This window comes from Malurus melanocephalus, unplaced genomic scaffold (genome assembly GCF_030028575.1).
Source record: "Malurus melanocephalus ecotype Western Australia unplaced genomic scaffold, MMel_1.1 scaffold_94, whole genome shotgun sequence".
Classification (NCBI taxonomy): domain Eukaryota; kingdom Metazoa; phylum Chordata; class Aves; order Passeriformes; family Maluridae; genus Malurus; species Malurus melanocephalus.
Window position 1 is genome coordinate 2275926 of NW_026623326.1, and position 18537 is coordinate 2294462.

The 18537-nt window shown below is 42.3% G+C and overlaps 1 protein-coding gene across 1 annotated transcript in view; it reads right to left on the reverse strand.

Annotated features, from left to right (window-relative positions):
- Positions 1-5932: 5932 nt before the first annotated feature.
- The window catches only part of MUC13 (mucin 13, cell surface associated), a 20758-nt gene continuing 8153 nt past the window's right edge, over positions 5933-18537 (reverse strand). Inside the window, exons 6-16 of the mRNA XM_057368532.1 lie at positions 18204-18266; positions 16604-16723; positions 15606-15712; positions 13973-14028; positions 12440-12594; positions 10992-11129; positions 9743-9854; positions 8632-8669; positions 8031-8118; positions 7608-7812; positions 5933-6761 (exon numbers count right to left, since the gene is read on the reverse strand). Of these exons, the coding sequence (XP_057224515.1) occupies positions 6711-6761; positions 7608-7812; positions 8031-8118; positions 8632-8669; positions 9743-9854; positions 10992-11129; positions 12440-12594; positions 13973-14028; positions 15606-15712; positions 16604-16723; positions 18204-18266 (1133 nt within the window). The 3' untranslated portion in view covers positions 5933-6710. The remainder of the gene's footprint in view (positions 6762-7607; positions 7813-8030; positions 8119-8631; positions 8670-9742; positions 9855-10991; positions 11130-12439; positions 12595-13972; positions 14029-15605; positions 15713-16603; positions 16724-18203; positions 18267-18537) is intronic.

Consider the following 18537-nt stretch of genomic DNA (forward strand, 5'->3'; position numbering starts at 1 on the left):
GACCCCTGGTTCTCACCAATTTAAACATTCCTCTGATTGAGAGGGGATTAGGAACCTTAGCACTACAATGATTGTTTGAATTCACTGACTGTTCCAGATATGAAACATTTATTCTTTTAACTTTTGGTTTATTTGCCCCATAAAAGATCTCTAAGGATAAAAAGACTTCAGAGAAAGCCCTTTTTTTCCCCCAAAGTCTCATTTATGCAGCAGACTCTTTCCCCAGCTACATCCAGACACCTATGACTGAAGGAGAGGCAGAGATTCCCTAATGTTTAACCAGACTTGTGTCTTTTAGCATGGGACAGGTAGGAATGTCAGCAGTGAGGGTCGAGGGCAGCTCTCTCAGGAGGGCTGAGGGCTTTCCCTTCTCTCCCTCCCTCCAAGATGTGATGGATGTCACTCTGGGAAGGTGTTAATGTGACTTTCAAAAACTGACTTGCAAAAACAATGACCAAACTGGGAAACAAGCTGGGATAAATGTCCCCCAAGGTGCTACAGTGGTATTAGGGTTTCAGAACTGCCAAAAAAAAAAAAAAAAAAGGAAGAAAATGCTCAGTTGTCACAGATGCCCCACCAAAGCAAGGTTGGTTCCTGCACAGCCCTCTTTGGAACCCTGAGCAACATTTTTTATTCCTCCCAGTGCTCTCTCAGTGGCCTATTTTCCTTTTTCCACTTTATCTGGCTTTGCAAATCTCCCAGTTCCCCTGGGGAAATCTCTGTCATGTTTGGGCCGTGGCTGGGCAGTTTTCTCTCTGCTCCCCTTGATGTCACCCACCTTAGTTGGTGCTCTGGGGGACACTCCCTGGGATTTGGAGACAGTGTCCAGGGAATTGGGARCAGAGAGAAGCAGGTGAGGCATAACTCCTTCACATGATGTTGTGTTTCCACCAGGAGAGGGAGAGTGGGAGCTGCTGGTCTTGGTTTGCTTTTCCTGGAGAGGAATAGAGTTTGCTCTCCAGAGCTTGCCCTTTGGAGCCTGTGTGTGAAAGGCAGCACCTTCCAGACTCAAAAAAGGAAGCATTTTGGATTTTTTCAGTTAACTGCTTGTGAAATTTTCACTTTGTTTTTTTTTATGAGGCCGTTTTTACATAAACAGCAGAGCCCCCCGTACAGCACCTTACCCTGCCTCTCCACATCCCATGAACAGCCTGGGCACAATCAGGGCATACAAGACCCACTCTGTGAATATGGCACAGGCACCACCTTTCAGCCCATGCTGCTGTTGAATAGAGCAGGGCACAGCATTCAGAAGGTGAGAAATGTCCCTCTRCTCCAGGATGTCCATCCAGCCCCAGGCTGTGCTCCAGAGAGTGTAACAGGACAGATTGTCCTGGGGGCCCAGTTCCTTTCACAGCCCCTTCCTTCCTCCAGCAGCCCCACTTTCTCATCCTTTTGTTAGGGAGTACATCTCTCTCAGGCATGAGCATCCTTGSGTTTGTCTAATCTCTTCTTGAACCCACAGACTCAGCATCCACAGCATCCTGTGACAGCAGAATGTTTACCATCTGTGCCTGTGGTTTTATTTATGTACTTACATTGACCTTCTTTAGCATTGTGTACCCCTCAAATTCTGGTGGCTGTTTGGCTGTGTCAAAGGCTTTGAGAACCCATCAGTGATGGCTCCTCAGTGAGTCTGGAGGGTGTGAKGTGCTGACTGTGCCTGGGGACACAGCTGGGTACCACACTGCAGCTCTGGGCTGTGCTGCTCCTTTGGGTCCCCAGGATCAGTGCCTGGGCCTGGTCACTTATTAACAACCATTTTTTCTATTTGACCTCATCCCTCTTTTTACCTCRGTGAAAGTTACTTCACTTACTCACCTTTACTCCTGTTAGCTCTTTAGTCAGTGTTGCCTTTCTCCTTCCAATTGCTCCGGCTCCTCCAGCTGATCCCCTGCAGACTGGCAGATCTGGGATACTCCCCAAGAGCTTCAGCTGTAAAAGCAGCCACAAAATTATCACTGACTTTCTCTGCTCCATCACCATCCCCATCTGCCCCTTTTATATCCTTGTTGTCAGCATTCCCACTGATTTCCTAGCTGCTTTTGTGGCTTTGGTATATTTAAAGAGCCTTTTATCAGCAGCTAGAGCATCCTTGGCAAGGCAATTTATAGATTTTTATTTTTAGCCCTGTTTCTTTCCTGTGTAATTGTGATCTGACATGTTTTATGGGTTTCCCTGTTCTTAGACCACTTTGGGCTTTTAGTGTTGGGTTTGGGGAWTTTTTTTTTTGCAARGTTGCTGTAAAGGTCARTGTTTTCAGCACACACCCCAAACTCTGGTAGAGGTCARTTTAATCATCCAGGGAACCCTGAATAAGCAAAGCTACTCCATCCCCAAACACCAGACACACGGCTTTGAAACAGAGAGCATTACTGGGCTAAAACTAAAAGGCCGAAGGATAGGAAATTTGGGTAAAATAGAAATAGATGACTTTGCAGTTGTCAAACTTGACAAATGACAGTCATCCTCTCACAGGAGTGACAGATGAGGCAGCACTAGGCTTGCCTTGCAAGATTATTGGGTTTGAACCACAAATTACTGGCAGTATCCTCTGATTCTGGGTTGTACCAAGGTCCACTCACCCTCCTGAGCCTGGCATGAAGCTGAGGTGTTTCCCCAAAATCAGCTAGGGACAGTCATGTTCACCAGGACACCTGCCTGAATCCCTTCAACCCTCACCGGGGTTTTTCCAAACACTCTCCATAGSAGGGGTTTCTGTTGGGAAGCCATTCCTACCAAGGAGGTGAACTTCTTTTTAGAGGARAGGTTCCTTTTCCCTTACCCCTGTCCCTTCTGTTGGAAGGGGTGCCATCATTCACCTTGAAAGCATCCAGCCACCAAAAATACACAAAGGTGAAAAGTTGAGCCCCTTGGTCTGCAGTGGTGTCTTACCTTCATTGTTCACTCTCACTTGTTCATGCCTCCAGCTTGGCACACCACGTGCAGGACCTATGTAAAAACAGTCTCCTAAAGGAAATGAGAGGTGGTTTCCACCAACAGGTAACCAGAAAAARATCAAAGTGTTTTCTGCAGTCAGGCCTGAAATGTCCTGCTCTCACATGCAAGTTTGGATGCTGGGCTTTGCTGGGGGGTGTGTGGATGCAGAAGTTTAGGTCTCTGTTTTGAGGCTGGTTTCAGGTATGAGCAGTGCTATCAGCAGCAGGCCTGATCACCCCACCCATTCTTATCCTGCCATCCCATTACATTCCTGAGGTGCAATTCCTCTAAGGAAGCTGCCCACACCCAGGTTCTTACCCCACTGCCATCCCCAGTACCCACCGTGCCCCTCCCCTCCCACCCCACATTGCTGGAATATGCTTGGGTGTATCYGAACAGATGGAGAATGTCATACGACTGAAATTACCCCAATATTCTCAAGCCAGTACATATTATAACCAAGCAAACCTCTGTCCCAATTCCCTTAGCACAGTTTAGCACACCCTGTGCAGACATGCCAAGCAATTACACTCTCCAGAGTGCTTTTTGGYCTAGGATAAAAGCAGGTGGCAGACGAGTGGAGCATCTTCCCACTGCCTCTGCGTGTCATGAGCCAGCAGGACACTCTGCACCTCGAGGGAGAAGATGGATGGGAGAACCCAGGGTGCTCCATGAGCTGTGGCAGACCCCAGAGCCTCTCAGCCTGTGGAGGCATGTCCACACTCACAGACAGTGAGGATCCAACTCAGCTGCCTTTCCTATGCCTGCTTGGATGCTGAAGGACKGGCAGCTGAAAAAAAGAATGAGTCAAGAGGCAGCAGTCATAAAACACGACAAAGAGCGATTTTCCATGATTACATTTCCCAGAAGAGTCACACATTGCTAGTAGACAAACAGAAGTGAAATATCTGAGAGTTTGCCCTTTCGGTACAGAATTCCAGTCCTGTAGAACTGTAGCAGCCTTTGAAATGCTAAGAAGGAGCAGGCTCGCAGTGGTATCTGATGGCCCCTCCCCAGCACGGGCTAAATGAGAACTGGCTGCAGTTGCCGAAATTAGCTTTGAATTAGAGCAATGAAAATTCCTCTGCAGATAAATGATGCAAACACCTGACTATTTTTGTTGCTTTTATTACCAGTGATAGCACATGCTGGGACATCACACCCTCAATAAAGTTTTACTGCATTAAAGTTTCATTTATCATTCAGCTGTGTTTCCAACCTCTATTGCTTTGCAGGAGATAACACCTAAAAGCCTTTCCACACGCCTCTGTAGCAGGCTACTGTTACATATATTTTATGCATGGACCCAGATATTTTACCTCTGTGAGAGACTGTGAAGACCATTTGAGTGGGCTGTTACTGTTGGTGTAGAAAAATCTTTGTATTCAGCTCCATGTAAGCTCCTCCAGAGTTTCAATCTGCCATACAAAGACAAGGAGGAGAAGGTATGCAAGCAAGTAGCCAGCTGAAGGAAATAGAAATCTTCACTGATCTTCATGACTTTTGGCCAGTTTCTGCTTTTATCCTGTTCATTTTYCAGTGACTCAACCCATGCAGACTTCCTAGGAGTGGAGTCTGCATGGGGTTAACAGAGTGCTGCTGACAGCAGAACCTTTTCCAGCTGCTGAAAAGTCAGAGAAAATGGGAAAAGGAAAGGACTGAGCAGAAGGATTAGAAGCCAGGAGCATCTCCTTCACCCGGATTATCRTAGAGACCCACAGGACGCAAAGAAAAAGGAGGGGGTGGCAGGCATGGCAGGCCACAGATTAAATTGTTGGGGAAGGGAGCTCCTCCAGCTTGCAGGATTTTGAAGGCTTTTCTAGCCTCAGGAAGAATGGGTCCCTCTGCCTCTTGCAATAAGTGTAGCCACYGTGCCTTGCTCTGGTCCTCATGGGCGAGTACTCTCAGAGGAAAACTCAAGAAAGCCCCAATCCCTGCTRTCCTTTGAGCAAGGTATCCTGACTAGTTAAACCCAGCTAGCCCTGYTCCCAGGGAGCCACGCTGAGCATGCTGAGATGAGCACAGATGGTGGGGTTGGCTGAGGCCACCAGAACCTGCCAATGGCAGACGTTGTGCAGCCAGGTGACAGCAGCAAAGGGGACAGGAGTGAACTGAAAGAAAGAAATAGCAAAACCTCAGAACAACAATGGAGAGAAAATGGTGCCTTTTCTCACCAGGCTACTTCTGATAAAGCAGGGTCTACCTTCTTTTGCTAGAGAAGCCACATGAGGAAGATCACAATCGTTTAGTTCCTAGTTTTCAATCACTTAACTGGCAAGTGAGAGCTGGTTTTGATCACAGAGAGCACTGGAAAAAAGCATCTGCATGGATATCCTGGTAACCTCTGCAGCCACATGCAGCGCTCTCTATCCCTGATCCCCAAACTTGTCATTTAAACTGAAAGACATTTGATTTTTCAGCTGTGCCATKGACAGCTGCCATCAGAAAATACAGCTTTCTGCATTTTCAAAGGACACCCAGCTGCATTAACTACCTTGTTCCCACCAAAAGCAACCACTGAAAATTAGTGCCTGTCTCACAACAACAAACATTTCAGCTTCATTAGGATTTAATAACATTTCTGAACCTCTGAGCGAAAGCTGTGTGCTAATGTAACTAGTATGTACACACTTGTGTCTAAACCCTGCACCAACTTTAACACGAAATAGTCTCTGGAGTTAAAAAAAACCACACTTAAATCACTGGGAGGAAYACAAGAAAGACTTGGTATTGAGAAAAAATAATGTTTAATAGGAAAAGTTAATCTGCATATATAAAAMCACAAAATACAACAGAATTAAATGATACTTTAAATGAGCATAACCTATAAATATATATACATGTGTGCATATAAGTATTTTATATAATTATAATGTTAATGCCAGTCAACAGATAATGCACTCTCAGTAAAATACAGTAAAATGTAAATTCTTTTACAGACAGATTGATTGACTGTAAGTAAGAAATTTTAAGAAAAACCCAAACACCGAGCTTATGATAATTAAAACATAAAGACTGCAAGAGAAAAAAAAAATGCTAACATTTTCCACAGGAGCTAAAAATGTAAAATCAACGCCGTTTTGCAAGATGAAGAAAAATAGCGTTTGTTTGAAGACATTGTATCTTGTCATTGTATTGGGAAGGGAGGCTGGAAAATATGGAAAAGGTCAGACAAGTGCCATTGTCTCATACAATGCATGTCAGCAGAGATCTGAACAGAATGCTTTCAGATAGGAAATATTGAGGGGGTTGAGGAGGGTGAAAAAACTGTGTCTGATACAGTAAAGTGAAAAGGTCAGGTTCTCATGAAAAACAATTTTCATCTGCCCAAAGCCATAGTTGAAACTGAGTAAGCACAAATCCAGCAGTTCTGAGTATTGACATTTTTCAGCGTCACACACATACTGCCTGGATCATCTTCCAGAAGAACTGAAAACCAGAAGGGTTAATATCCTGGTATCTTGTCTCCACTCAGTCTCTTGCCAATGTACTGGCCTCCTGAAAGAAGTTTAATGTTTATTGGAACCCATTAGTTCTTTTAAAAGAAGTCCTCTTCTTCTTTCTACCCTCTGTTCGATTTTTCCCTTATTTCAAAGTTGTCCACAATCTCTTTCAAGCAGGAGTCTTCCTTTGRAAAATCTTGAGAGAATCTGGGGTTAAGGATGTTGTTGTCTCTTCTGCTGATGTGACTGCATTGGTGAGAGTTTGTGAAACTCTTTGCTCTGACCCAGTGTTGTGATGGTTGTCCATCCTTCTACTGCTCCGGTCACTCAATATCTGCTTTGCATCCTAAAGCCCCCWGGCTCCCGTGATATTTCATACTACAGAGAATTTAGACAAGAAAARAAGAGAAATAAGCACTCACAAGGATCATTAAGTCCARCTCTTGCATGAATGGCCCATACAGGGATTRATCCCACAGCCTTGTTGTTATTAACCCAAACTGAGCTAATCTCAAATCTCGGCTTCCATCATAGCTCCCTTGCAGAATTCAAGTATAAAAACAGGCATTTTTTTTAAAAATCATGCTTTCCAGGTAATGACACACTTCTGCTGAGCAGGCTTCCCTGGGCTACAGCAGTGCAAAAGCTCTTCTAGATGATTCATGGCACTTCACACCTTTTCCCTCTGCAATGCTGCAGAGGCTTTTGGTGGGAATGAGGATGCCAGGTTGGAGGACACTATCCCTTGGTTGTCACAGCTTCAACTGATATGGATTTTGCATGAGGCTGCAGCTGGGAGGTGCCACTGCAGCACCTGTTGACTCTACATCAGCCTAAAAGAAGCTCAGGTGGCTGCAGCCTGTGGTGTTTGCAAATATATCTGTGCTGAGGCATGAATTTGGCCAGTGCAGACAAATGTCCTGTGACATAGCAGACCACTGGGCAGCCAAGCTCTTGCTTTGACCCTTGCCTTGCTTTTCACATATCCCTCCTGTGGCTCAAGAATGACTACTGGGGCTTTAGAAATGTCTTCTAAAGTGCTGATCTCTGTATTAAGACAATTTTTTCAGCAGCAGCTACCATTGTTTGAGTGCCTTTATACGACTTTGGCCTTCTAGACCAAGAGAGGATGTACAGAGGGGAGCTGAGGTTCCAACAATGTCTGTAGCCCACAGTGTTGCTGTTCAGGAATTCCATTCCCACAGAACTACGTGAAACACTTACCAAATCATCATAATCCCTCTCTGGAAAATGACCTCTATTTGTGGGACGCATCTCGTAGGGGTTGTTGGGCTGATATCCTGGGTTTGCATGGCCAGAAGTGGTCTGGACCCTGGGRAACATGCTTGGTCTGCTATCAGAGATATCACTGTCGGAATATCCTGGCTTTATCAGTCTCCTCTTTTCTGGATTTTGTTTGCGGTTTGCTCTTCAGAGGAAATGAAAGAACAAAGGAGATTTTAAAAGACTATTTAGTGCACCTTACTTACGATGTCCAACATATTGAGTTGTCCCCTCCCACCTTATTTTGAGTGCTCAGTGCCATTCTGAAGCATGAAACAGATTTTTATAGYATAACTGCTGCAAACCCCTTTTTATGAACACACGGCAATGCAGCTTCTATTCAATTGTAAGAAATGTTCTTACCTGGCTGAAATAACGGAGACTGCTATCACTAAACTCAGGGTAATGGCTCCAAGCACTGTACCCACTATTATAAGGATGAGTTCACTATCTGGGAAAAAAAAACCAGCAAAGAAACTTCAACTGATCAATAGAAAACTCATGATGATTATTRAAAAATGAGGGGAGGGAATGGGAAAGGAAAAAACAGGAAAATATGAAAGATATCATTTATTCCCAGGCTCTTGGTGTGGGCACTGAAAAATGAAAATTAAGCATCTGCATTAAAGACCATCTCTGTGGATGGCTATTTTGATCCCAGCTGAAGTTCCTATTACTGTGCTCTGATTGGTTTTACATGTAGGTGTAGTTGAGGGACAGGGATAACCTGGAGGATATAGGATATTGTTTAAGCTGGTATTGCTGCTAAATTATGTTGTTAGGTCTCAAATAGGCTCTTCCCATGCCCTAGGCATGTAAGGCAATGGAGTACTTCTTTTTCCTTTTATAAATGCAGAATGGTGGCACTCCTAAAAGCTAATACCTTTTTGTTATCTCAGACAGATTAGGCATTACAAAGTATTTTTCAATTCCATAATTGAAAAGCAGAAATTCTTGTACTTACTGTCCGTGCAGTTCTCCCCAGAGAATCCCACTGCACAACTACAGGAGAGAAAATAGAAAAAAGGGGAATGGAAAAAGATGATCTTTAGGGTCCCTTTTAATCCAAACCATTCCTGATTTTATGATCACAAAACAATAGCATATTTCCCCATTTATCAGCAATTTCTCCACAAAGTGTATTCATTACAGGTTTCCTCTTTAATCCTCTCTTAATATTGAATTCTTTACTTTCATTAGAATGAAACAATCTAAGATTTTCAGAATGATTGGTGATCTGTGTACTCAAAGTTTCAGGTTCTCWGTCTGAAAGATGTTAAAAAGACTGATTTTTTCTAAAGAACTAAGCTCTGCACCTCTTGGAATTGCCACATACTGTCTTTAACAAAAGCCTCAATATAAGGTCTATGAGACTGGCAACTCTTTATCTTCCTCCCATAGTAGCTTCTTTTATTTAAAATATATCAACTTCATGGTAAGAAGTGCTCAGTTTGCAGCAGCAATGACTACAAAAAGAGCTGAATTAATGGATATGGGGAGTAAGTCTCTACTTATCCACCAGAGCAGAGCACAACCAGCCACTCACTGAGCTTCACCGCCAAACACCACTGTCCTGTTCTGATCTTAAGCTGACAGAAATACCCTCAGAGAGAAAACCAAGAGGAAATAACATGGGTCTGAAAGTTATTCAGGAAATGGTCCTCACTAATAGCAGTGCAAACATTCCAGGGGTTGGAGGCAAGTCTTGCTCTAATGTCTGTTGCTTACTAAACACTTCAGCATAGCATTTCCCATGGCTCAGCCACTCTGCAGGAGTAGTTTGTGTTTACATGGTGAAGCAGTTTATCCTCTTCACTCATGGGTGACCTTGGGTCTCCTTGACTTTCCTCTGAGGTATTATGAGTGCACACAAAAGATTAATGCCAAAGAGTAAAAATGCCACAACTTGTGACACCACGGGAGTTTGTCCACCTGCTAACCCCCATGGGCACCTCTCTGATGCACTAGCTGCAACCTGTTCTTCTGGATTGCAGCTGACCCTTTGTTAGATGTTCTTTTCCCCTACTTTTGCCTAGAGCACAAAGTAGTACTGCAGTAAAAAGCTGAGTACTTACGCCACACAGTCGTCAACCTTTCTTTTAAAGTTAATCATACATTCACATGATGGAGCCCCGTTTTTATATACGCAGTACTTGTGTTTATCTGCAGAACAGCTTTCACTGCAAACTGTATTTTCAGGGAGAAAAATATGAGTGAATTGCAGATAGAAATTTTTTATTGCATTGAAAACACACACACACACACACACACACACACACACACACACTTCTCTTGTGCTTCAAAGCACCAGAATGGCTTTTTTTAGAACTGTTCCCATATAGAACAGAAACTGAAATATAAAATCACAAAATTAGAAGTAAACAGGTTGTGTTTAAAATCATCCAGCTTCATCAATAAGGAAATCTGTCTAGGCTGCATCTTACAYAGGCAAACAATGACCTGCAACTTGATCTCACAGCAGATGATTTGTATGGCAGTCTTAGACACGTGGGGACACAAAGGCCTACACTGGATCACATCTCACTGAGATTTATTGTAGCCAGCTTTCATAACTTTATCATGGATTTTTTAATTATTTGTTGTTTTTCTTAAAACCTTATATCTTAGAACTCTTTTTTCCCTTCTGTAGTGTGGAAATTTTAGTTTCCATAAGAAGAAAATAAGGTATTTCAAAGAAAATAAGGTACATCACATTGGAGGGGCTTTGGAGGGTAGCTAAAAATATAAACAGAGCACTCACTAAAAGATTCAAAACAAGAAAGTAAATAAACACCCAACAACTAACAGTTCCTAAAAATTACAGAAATCATTCTTACAAAAACTTGTCTAAATGAAGGTAATGCAAACCTAGAATTATGAACAAGGGACAGAGTCTTAACAGGTCATTGTAGTGCATCATGAAACTTCCAATTCTGCCAGCTGCTTTCAGGTAATATGTAGAATTTATTCCCAAAATATGTCCTAGCAGAGAAGGCTGTGAGTGTAGAATTCAATTTGTTCCATCCTTTACCTGTTTAGGTTTCAGTTCATACCAGGAATCTAACAATGTATTCAAAGACTTGTCTATTTACTGKTTTCAGTGATGACTTTATGAAGTTTTAGCATTTTTTTCTACTGGAATAGAATTATAGATTTGTTTAAAGTGAAATAAAAGKATGTGTTTCCATAGCCTTCTTCATAGGACACACATTCTCAGATTTTTAGAGGTCAGCACATTTGCTCAGCAGCCTCCTCAAATAGGGACTGAGACAGTGAATAAGCAGGTCAGCCTTTCAGGGAAAGATGAAGCAGTGAAGTTCTTACCTGAACAAGAACGATCATCCCATTGTGTTTTTGCTAGACCAGGTTTGCATTTGCACTCTGGAGTCATGTCAGATGTGTCCTGCACGTAACACTCAGCGGTATTAGTATCACACTGATAAACATCACAATGCTTTGCCGCTTTAAAAGAGAAACAGGGAGCAAATGTGAGTACCATTTCATAGAAAGCAGTGCACTTGCTCAGTAAATCATAAACCAATTAATTAGTAATTCTAAAGAGAAAAAATKGTTAAGTGCTTTTTTTGGGCCATCAATATTGCAGGCTTTTGGACCTATTTGGTCCTTATTTTCCCCCTTGCTCTTTACCAGTTAAGGTCCTGTTTCCATCACATCTTCTGTCCTTCTGCTTCTCAGTTTCCTGGAGCTRCCTCCAGACCTTCCTGGCTCCAGTCTTGGACATTCTACCCATAAGATCATATCCTGAATACTGACTTTCTGACTCATCTTAAAAAAGAAACCCTACAGAGAAAAACCATAACTATTCTCTCAGGKTTTTTACCCAACTGAACTTTGAGACCCCTACAGTTCTAGAGAGATATATTTATGGGCATGGAGCTCATTTCATGAGCAGCATTAGTGTATCCAATGTGTGTTGTTTTTTAGATCCATGTCCTTATGATGGGAATGGTTTAAAGACCTTAATGCATGGCATGCTGTAGAGGGATGTGATTGCACTGGTGCCTTGGGACCTCTCAGTGGTTTTCTATTTCCTCCTCATGCCTACAACCAGCACATAGGAAATGGCATGGCTGAGGTGGATACAGTCACCTTCAGAGACCAAACTCAGGCCTTAAGTCATGAAACGGACTCCTAATTATTAGCTGTTTGAGAAAGCTGATTTCAAAATAGGAGATTTATCTATTTATATAAATATATAAAAAGAGAGGAAAAAAAATCCTTATTTTAGTTGAAAATCTTTCTCACAGTATTTACACTAAATATTACACTTTTAGTAATGCAAGACTTTACTGGTTTAGAGCAATAGATCACTTATCTCAGTAGCTAATCAGTAAGGCCTCATTTCAGTTACCATGGCTTATTATGGGAGAAACCTAGAGAGGGCTTCATCTTATTTTGCCAGTGAAATACTGGCTAATTCTCAGAAGCACAATGTATGYATATATATATTTTATCCTGACTTTTCCCACCACTTAACATTCAGCTGATCAAAACCACCATGCCACTGCTTACCAGGCAATAAGTATTTTTCTTTTCTTCTTTACACAGGAAGTAGAAAGCCTTAATAAGACAAAAGAGCCTAGAACTGAAYGGCTGAATCTTCAAAATTACCCAAGATTGAACATTGAGCTCCTTAAAATCAACAAGGCTTATGATCTGATGGGCTTTTATGCCCACAGAAATCTTCTAACCAGGTTTTAAGAATCTCTGTTTCTGCTGATTAATTACTTCCCCAATAAGGAGTTACATACCTTTGTATGTAGAGACAAAGGACCTATCTCCTTCAGTACTTATTGCATTCTGTACTGCAGAAWMAACTGAGGCGTCATTTACAGTTGCRTTCAACATGAACAGGTTAGTCACKGTTACATTCAGTGGAWGAGAATTTCTGGTTTTTTGTASAGATCTGAAAAGGACAGATAGTACCATTTTAAAGTTTCACATAATCCATATGGGTAGCAAGCTAGACACAAAGACAAGAAAATTTYTGCCAAATCTCCCTCTCATCCCCAGTTTCTCTCTTTGCATAATGTAGGTAGTTGTCAAGAGACCTGAAAATGAGTGTAAGTCTTGCTCAGGAATACATTAAAAGCCATCTTTCCAGAAGGTCAGGTATAAGTAGCTATCTGTTGGATTTAATGCTAACATTGCTCCTTTGTGGGCCATTGAAACCCAGCTGACATTTTCTAACTGGGTTAACCTCAAGCCAGCTGCAGTGTGGAGGACCTCACCAGTTAGACCCTGACTTTCACATGCTTCCATGAACCTGTGGTGTCATCCAGGCACAATGTGGAGAGCCTGCCCTGAGGCATGGTGAGGATAACTCAGGGTATGACTGCAATGAGTGCAGAAGGGTCTGCTTGCAATGAGAGCTGTCTGTGCCATCTACACTCTAGTGGGTTGGGCTCAGCTCACAGCAACCTCCCTGGATTCAGGTAGAGAGCAGCAGTGGCTTCCCTGTTCTTGAGGTAAACATCATGCTGCCAGGATACRCACACAAATATCTTAAAGTGGCAGATTGCTCTGGTTCCTTGAAGTGTTACCGTGCCCCACATCACAACTGCTCTGCTGGAAGTTACTGTCCCCACAATTCTGTTGGGACAACACTCTGCTTAGCTGCTTAATCCCTAGGGTTCACTGGAAGGGTTGACACTGCTGTGTGTGCTTAGCATGCCAGGTTTTGCTTGATGTGGGTTAGGAAATASTCACAAAGAAGCTGGCAGAGCTCTGGGGACAGTAACCTGTAATAGATGGGGATGGGAAGAGAGGGACATCTCACAGGGTCTATCTAGAGCAGCAAGAGACCTGCGCCCACAGTTACAGTCACCACAACCCATTCAGCAACATCTTTGCTCAAACTGCCATCAGCAGTCACCCACAAATGCACAATAAAATGCATCTTCTATGCCTCCTGTAAAGARGGTGTTTTTTAGATTAAACTGGGACTCCAAGCTGGGTAGCAATYACAGTAGTAATGGGAACCTCAGTGTTAGCTTAGAATTTCAGATGTGTCAGATATCACAGGGGACTGCTGGTTACAGAATAGTGCTTTATCCTACATGGTGCTAAAAGCAGGACAACCTGCTGGATGGAGCTGCCTCAGCCAGCCCATTTCACAGACATATTGGGGTAGAAATGGGGCCAGCATCCTTCCTTGAATGGAAAGAATTCTGAGCTGAACTCATCCCATATCCTTTATTGAAATAAGTATTTAATGGGAAAAAGATTAAAACGGGGTCTGTGGGAAGTATGTACTGTGCAAAAAAACAAACTGGCAAACTTACCGAATTTCCACAATGACAGTTTGTTCGTAGTCTAGATCTTTGAAGGCCCCTTCAAACTGTAAAAGAGAAAGAAATCAGAGTTCAAGGCAAGCAGAAACATAGACCAAAATCACATGAACCATGAGGATTCAGCTGTAAAATTTTAATACAGAATATACTACTACAAARCACAAATAAAGTAAGGTGATCTATTAAATCCACCAAGCAAGATATTGCAGAAAAGGAACAGTGGGGTGGTGCTGTAGAATATGGAAGAATGAGGAATAGAGAAGAGCAGTGGAGGGATGGAGAATGATTGTCAGGCAGTGCACTGGGATTAAGTGGCAGATAGTTACAGATACTCCCTTGCAAACTCATTGCTTAGGAGGGTGTCTCTATGTACAATTGGAGGGAAGAGGGAAAAGTCAGCCTCCTCAGAGATGGCATGAGTCCCTGAGAGGCAGTGAAGTGGATCCTCAGGGGCTGATCTTGTGGGAAGGAGAACTGATGAAAGCATTGGGAGCTAAACAAGGTCAGTAGAAAAATCACTGCTCTCCCTCATCCCACGTGAAGCAGGGAACAACTAGTGGAAGCAGCTGCCTTCAGTGGCCACACAAGCAGGAAGCACCATGAGAAAAGGATAACATGTCTAATCCAACTGAAATAAACAGTAAGCTGTCTTTCTTTGCAGTAAAATACAGTTATTTTCTATGCTATTTTCACTTTTAAATTCTATAATGTGTCTATTTTAGTCCTATAAATCATGCGTTCCTGTAGCTATATCATGAAATAATTGAGGAAAATATTTTTTTAACATTCTGGAGGAACATTTTTGGTCACTTTTTGATAAGAAAACATTCATAGGAAGCAATATAATGGTAAGCAGAAGTTGATAACCATTTCTTATGATTCCTGATTAATATCTGGTGAATTTTTTTTCATCAGATATCTGGTAGAGCTGCATACCTCTTCTTCCCTACTGCCAGAAAGAGACATAAGCAAATCCACTTTTTTCACTATAGCAGTATTAATTAAACTGTTCATCTAATTTCTCCAGGAAATCTATTACCAGATTGTATGTATAATTATAGTGTTACAAAAAAATGCCTAGTATAAATATCACTAATAACTGGTAGGCTTATGGGTATTTAGACACAGCTGGACAGCCATTTTGAAAAGTCTGTGCTGTGTGGAAATGATAATTTTCTTAAAACAAAAAAAAAAACAAAGTTGTTCATTTTCACCCATACCACTGAGAATTATTGAACCTTAGCAAACAGTGGAGATCAGAAACTCAATAGGCTGGAAAACTTCACTCAGCCCCATTGCTTCAGGAGAGGGMATGGTGAAAGATGCAGAGAAATTTATGTGAGGACTCCCAGAATAGAAATGGTACTGRTTAGATATTACTTCAGGGATTCCCTTTACTTCAGCAAGAGCCATCCATGTGCTCTTCTGAGGGAAAAGTTCAGGTCTTTTATAAATATGTCCAAACTGACGTGAAACATTCTTTGAAAGAAGTAGATCTCTAGTAGAGTGAGAGTAGAGGGAACTTTTCTGGGCCACACATTATAGACAGTGAGTGTCCTYTCTGCCTGCATGACACCAAATACAGCATTAAATATATGGGGGGGAAAAAATCATGCTCACTCACAAATTTTGAGACTTTGTAAAACAATTCTTCATACTCRGTGGAATTTACAGCTGGAATACTACCAGTGTAAGACATTTGCACTTCAATGGTGGCTGGGTATACTTGTCCTGGAATGAGAACAGAAAGTGTAAATTAGAAAGCATTCAAGAAAGCCAGGTTTCACCTGAGAGTTCTCCAACCTTCAGGGATAGGRAAATACAATGCAGAAAACAATTTTTCATATATGGGAGGGATCAGTAGAGGACAAATCAATTCAGTCWCAATGGGGGAATGTGCTTTGGCTGTCAGGGAAAAAGGCAGAATCCTGGGCTCAACCAAACTGTCCTGATTATGAAACTGAATAACATTAAACTGTCAGCATGGCCTGAAGCTAAAAGACTCTGTGAGGCATTACCAAATTTAGTGAGAAAGTGTGTATATTAAGGATTCCAGATTTGCAGCTACTAGGCATCTAATGTGGTTCACTGTGGTTTACTGGGAAAGTAATTATGAATCGACCTTCTCAAGCCTCACAAGCACATTTAGAATCCTACTTGCTGACACTTAAATAAGAAGCCCTATTTACTCACACGCTTGGCCCTTCAGAAGCATTTCAGAGATGCATTTCAAAACGACTGTGATGAGTGTTTAGCAATTGGAAAAATCAATCTGGTTGTTAAGAGTTTTCAAGAGTTTGGACCTTTTTAAATCATCACCATTAATATTGATGTCAGGTTTACGCTTGCATTTTTCTCGTGCTTTTCACTCATTTTAATCTCCAGCACCCCTGACAGAGTTCACCTTCCTTTCCTAGAACATAAACCTCTTTGGCTGTCACTGTTTTGGGAGATAACAATCTAGGTCATTGTAGGAGTGGCTGACTGCAAAGTAAGGAATCGCTCAGCAGTCACTTTCCCAGACTGATTATGTTTTCAATTATAACATGAAAACAGGAGACACAGGAAGAAAAATTCACCTGAGCAGGTAACTAAAAACATAAATGCCCTTCTGCAACTCACCTCTGTAACAATTCTTATCTGTGTAGTAGAATCCATAATCGCACTCACAGGTGAAATTGCTGTTTAAGGAAATACATTTAGCCGAATTTCTTCCACAAGGAGAGTCATGGCAGAAGTCCACTAATATTAAAATGAAAGATCTTGACATTAGGGTTTCTGTGAATGTGCAATAGCCACTTCATATATAAATTAATTAATGTATTGAATAGTTCATATATACTTCTACTAAAGGAATCTACCAGGTATGTTTTAGAGAGTATAGATGCAATTGCAAAGCACACAGACATATCTTGCTTGTTTAATATATGGTAATTGTTTTCCCTACACAATCCAGTAGGATATCACAATGAGGAGCATGGTTGAAATTCCTTATCTGTCATATTGAGCATTCACTCTTCAATTCTACTTAATATAACTAAAACCAAATCAAAGAAAAAAAAAAATATATCAAGGATTCCCAAAATCAGAGGCTGTTAGAAAAACACAGACTGYAATAGCCTGTGTGTCTTTAATACTGCACTGGTGTTTACTTGCCTTATTAAAACAGTGCCGTGGCAGGGCTCTTTACTGCAGGCATTACTCATTAATAAARTGAGGGCTCCAAAGTTAATCATCATAGCACATTTTTTTCAGAGTTATTATACATATACTGTAAAGCTTTAGAATATATATTTTATATCTATACATAAGTGGTTAATMAGTAATTAAAAGCTACATTTCAATATATGTTGTATATAGTGTGGTAATTACAGTTGTCTTCCGAGGTACCAAATTCTGGTTTTCACCCTGCCTGGCTTTTTACCCTTCACTCCATAAGTACGTTCTCTCAGATGAGACATTTTCTGTGAAATAGGGAAAATAGGAATTCTCATTCAAACCCACAAAAGTAAAAAGAAAATGCTTTATGAATTTTCACTGTCTATGAGGTTCATCTCTGAAGATTTTTTCCAGAGAACCTAATGAAGCCAATTTTTGTTTTTCCTGGTGAAAAAGATGCTAAGCAGAAAGCAACAACTATTATGAACTCTGCCAAACACATTCAGCTTGCAGCAAGGGCCAGCAGGGAACAGTAGCAGGGAAGAGTAGCAGGGAGGTACAGCATTAAATGGGGACMCTACACCTATACTGGAAAGCCCTGCTGGGGTGGAGGATGGTGGGGTATGGAGAGCCCCTGGGATGGACACATGCACTGTCCCCCCACCCYACAGTCCCTGGGTGTGCCCCAGCTCCCTTCCTGCCCTTCTCCAACAGCCTCAGGCACAAATCCCTGCAGGGCAGATCAGGGGTGGCCTGGGTTTCCCTTTGCAGGGATCCTCTTGTGTCCCTGCCTGGTGAAGGAGGCAAAGGCACTGAGCACAAAAAGAGCAACTTCAAATCTTACCCAGTGCATCCTCCTGGCAGCAAAGGCCAGCAGAGAAGGAGGGAAGAGTGAAGGGTATTTATGGCCACAACCTGRGCAACTTTGTCTTTTCTGGAAGAGCAACTTGGAAAAGCCAGGCAGGGGAACTCCTCCCTGTCTGAGGGGGCTACACACCTCCCTGGGACTTTGTTACTCCAACTTGGCCCTGAAAAATGCTGCCTGAGCATTTTTACTCCTTACCTATAGGTTGTGAGGTTTCTGCCTCTGTCGTGGCTGGAGTTTTTGTAGGTGTAGTACTGTTTTCTGATGAAGAGAAAAGARACATGGYAGYACTGCTGAGMATTGTRTTGGAAAAACMTTAGGGARCTCCATGAGGGCAGGACAACCTCTGAGCAGGTATATGTGGTGGATCCTTGTGGACCAAAGCCCCGAGTACCCTTGCCCAACCTCTGGGCTCTCCCTGGCGGAGATGCCTCTGTCATCTGGTGTGTCCATGTCCCCTTGTCCCAGGGCCCAGGACGTGCCCCACAGAGGCCGTGTATCGCCCCAGCTCAGCTGTGCTCCCTGCCCACAG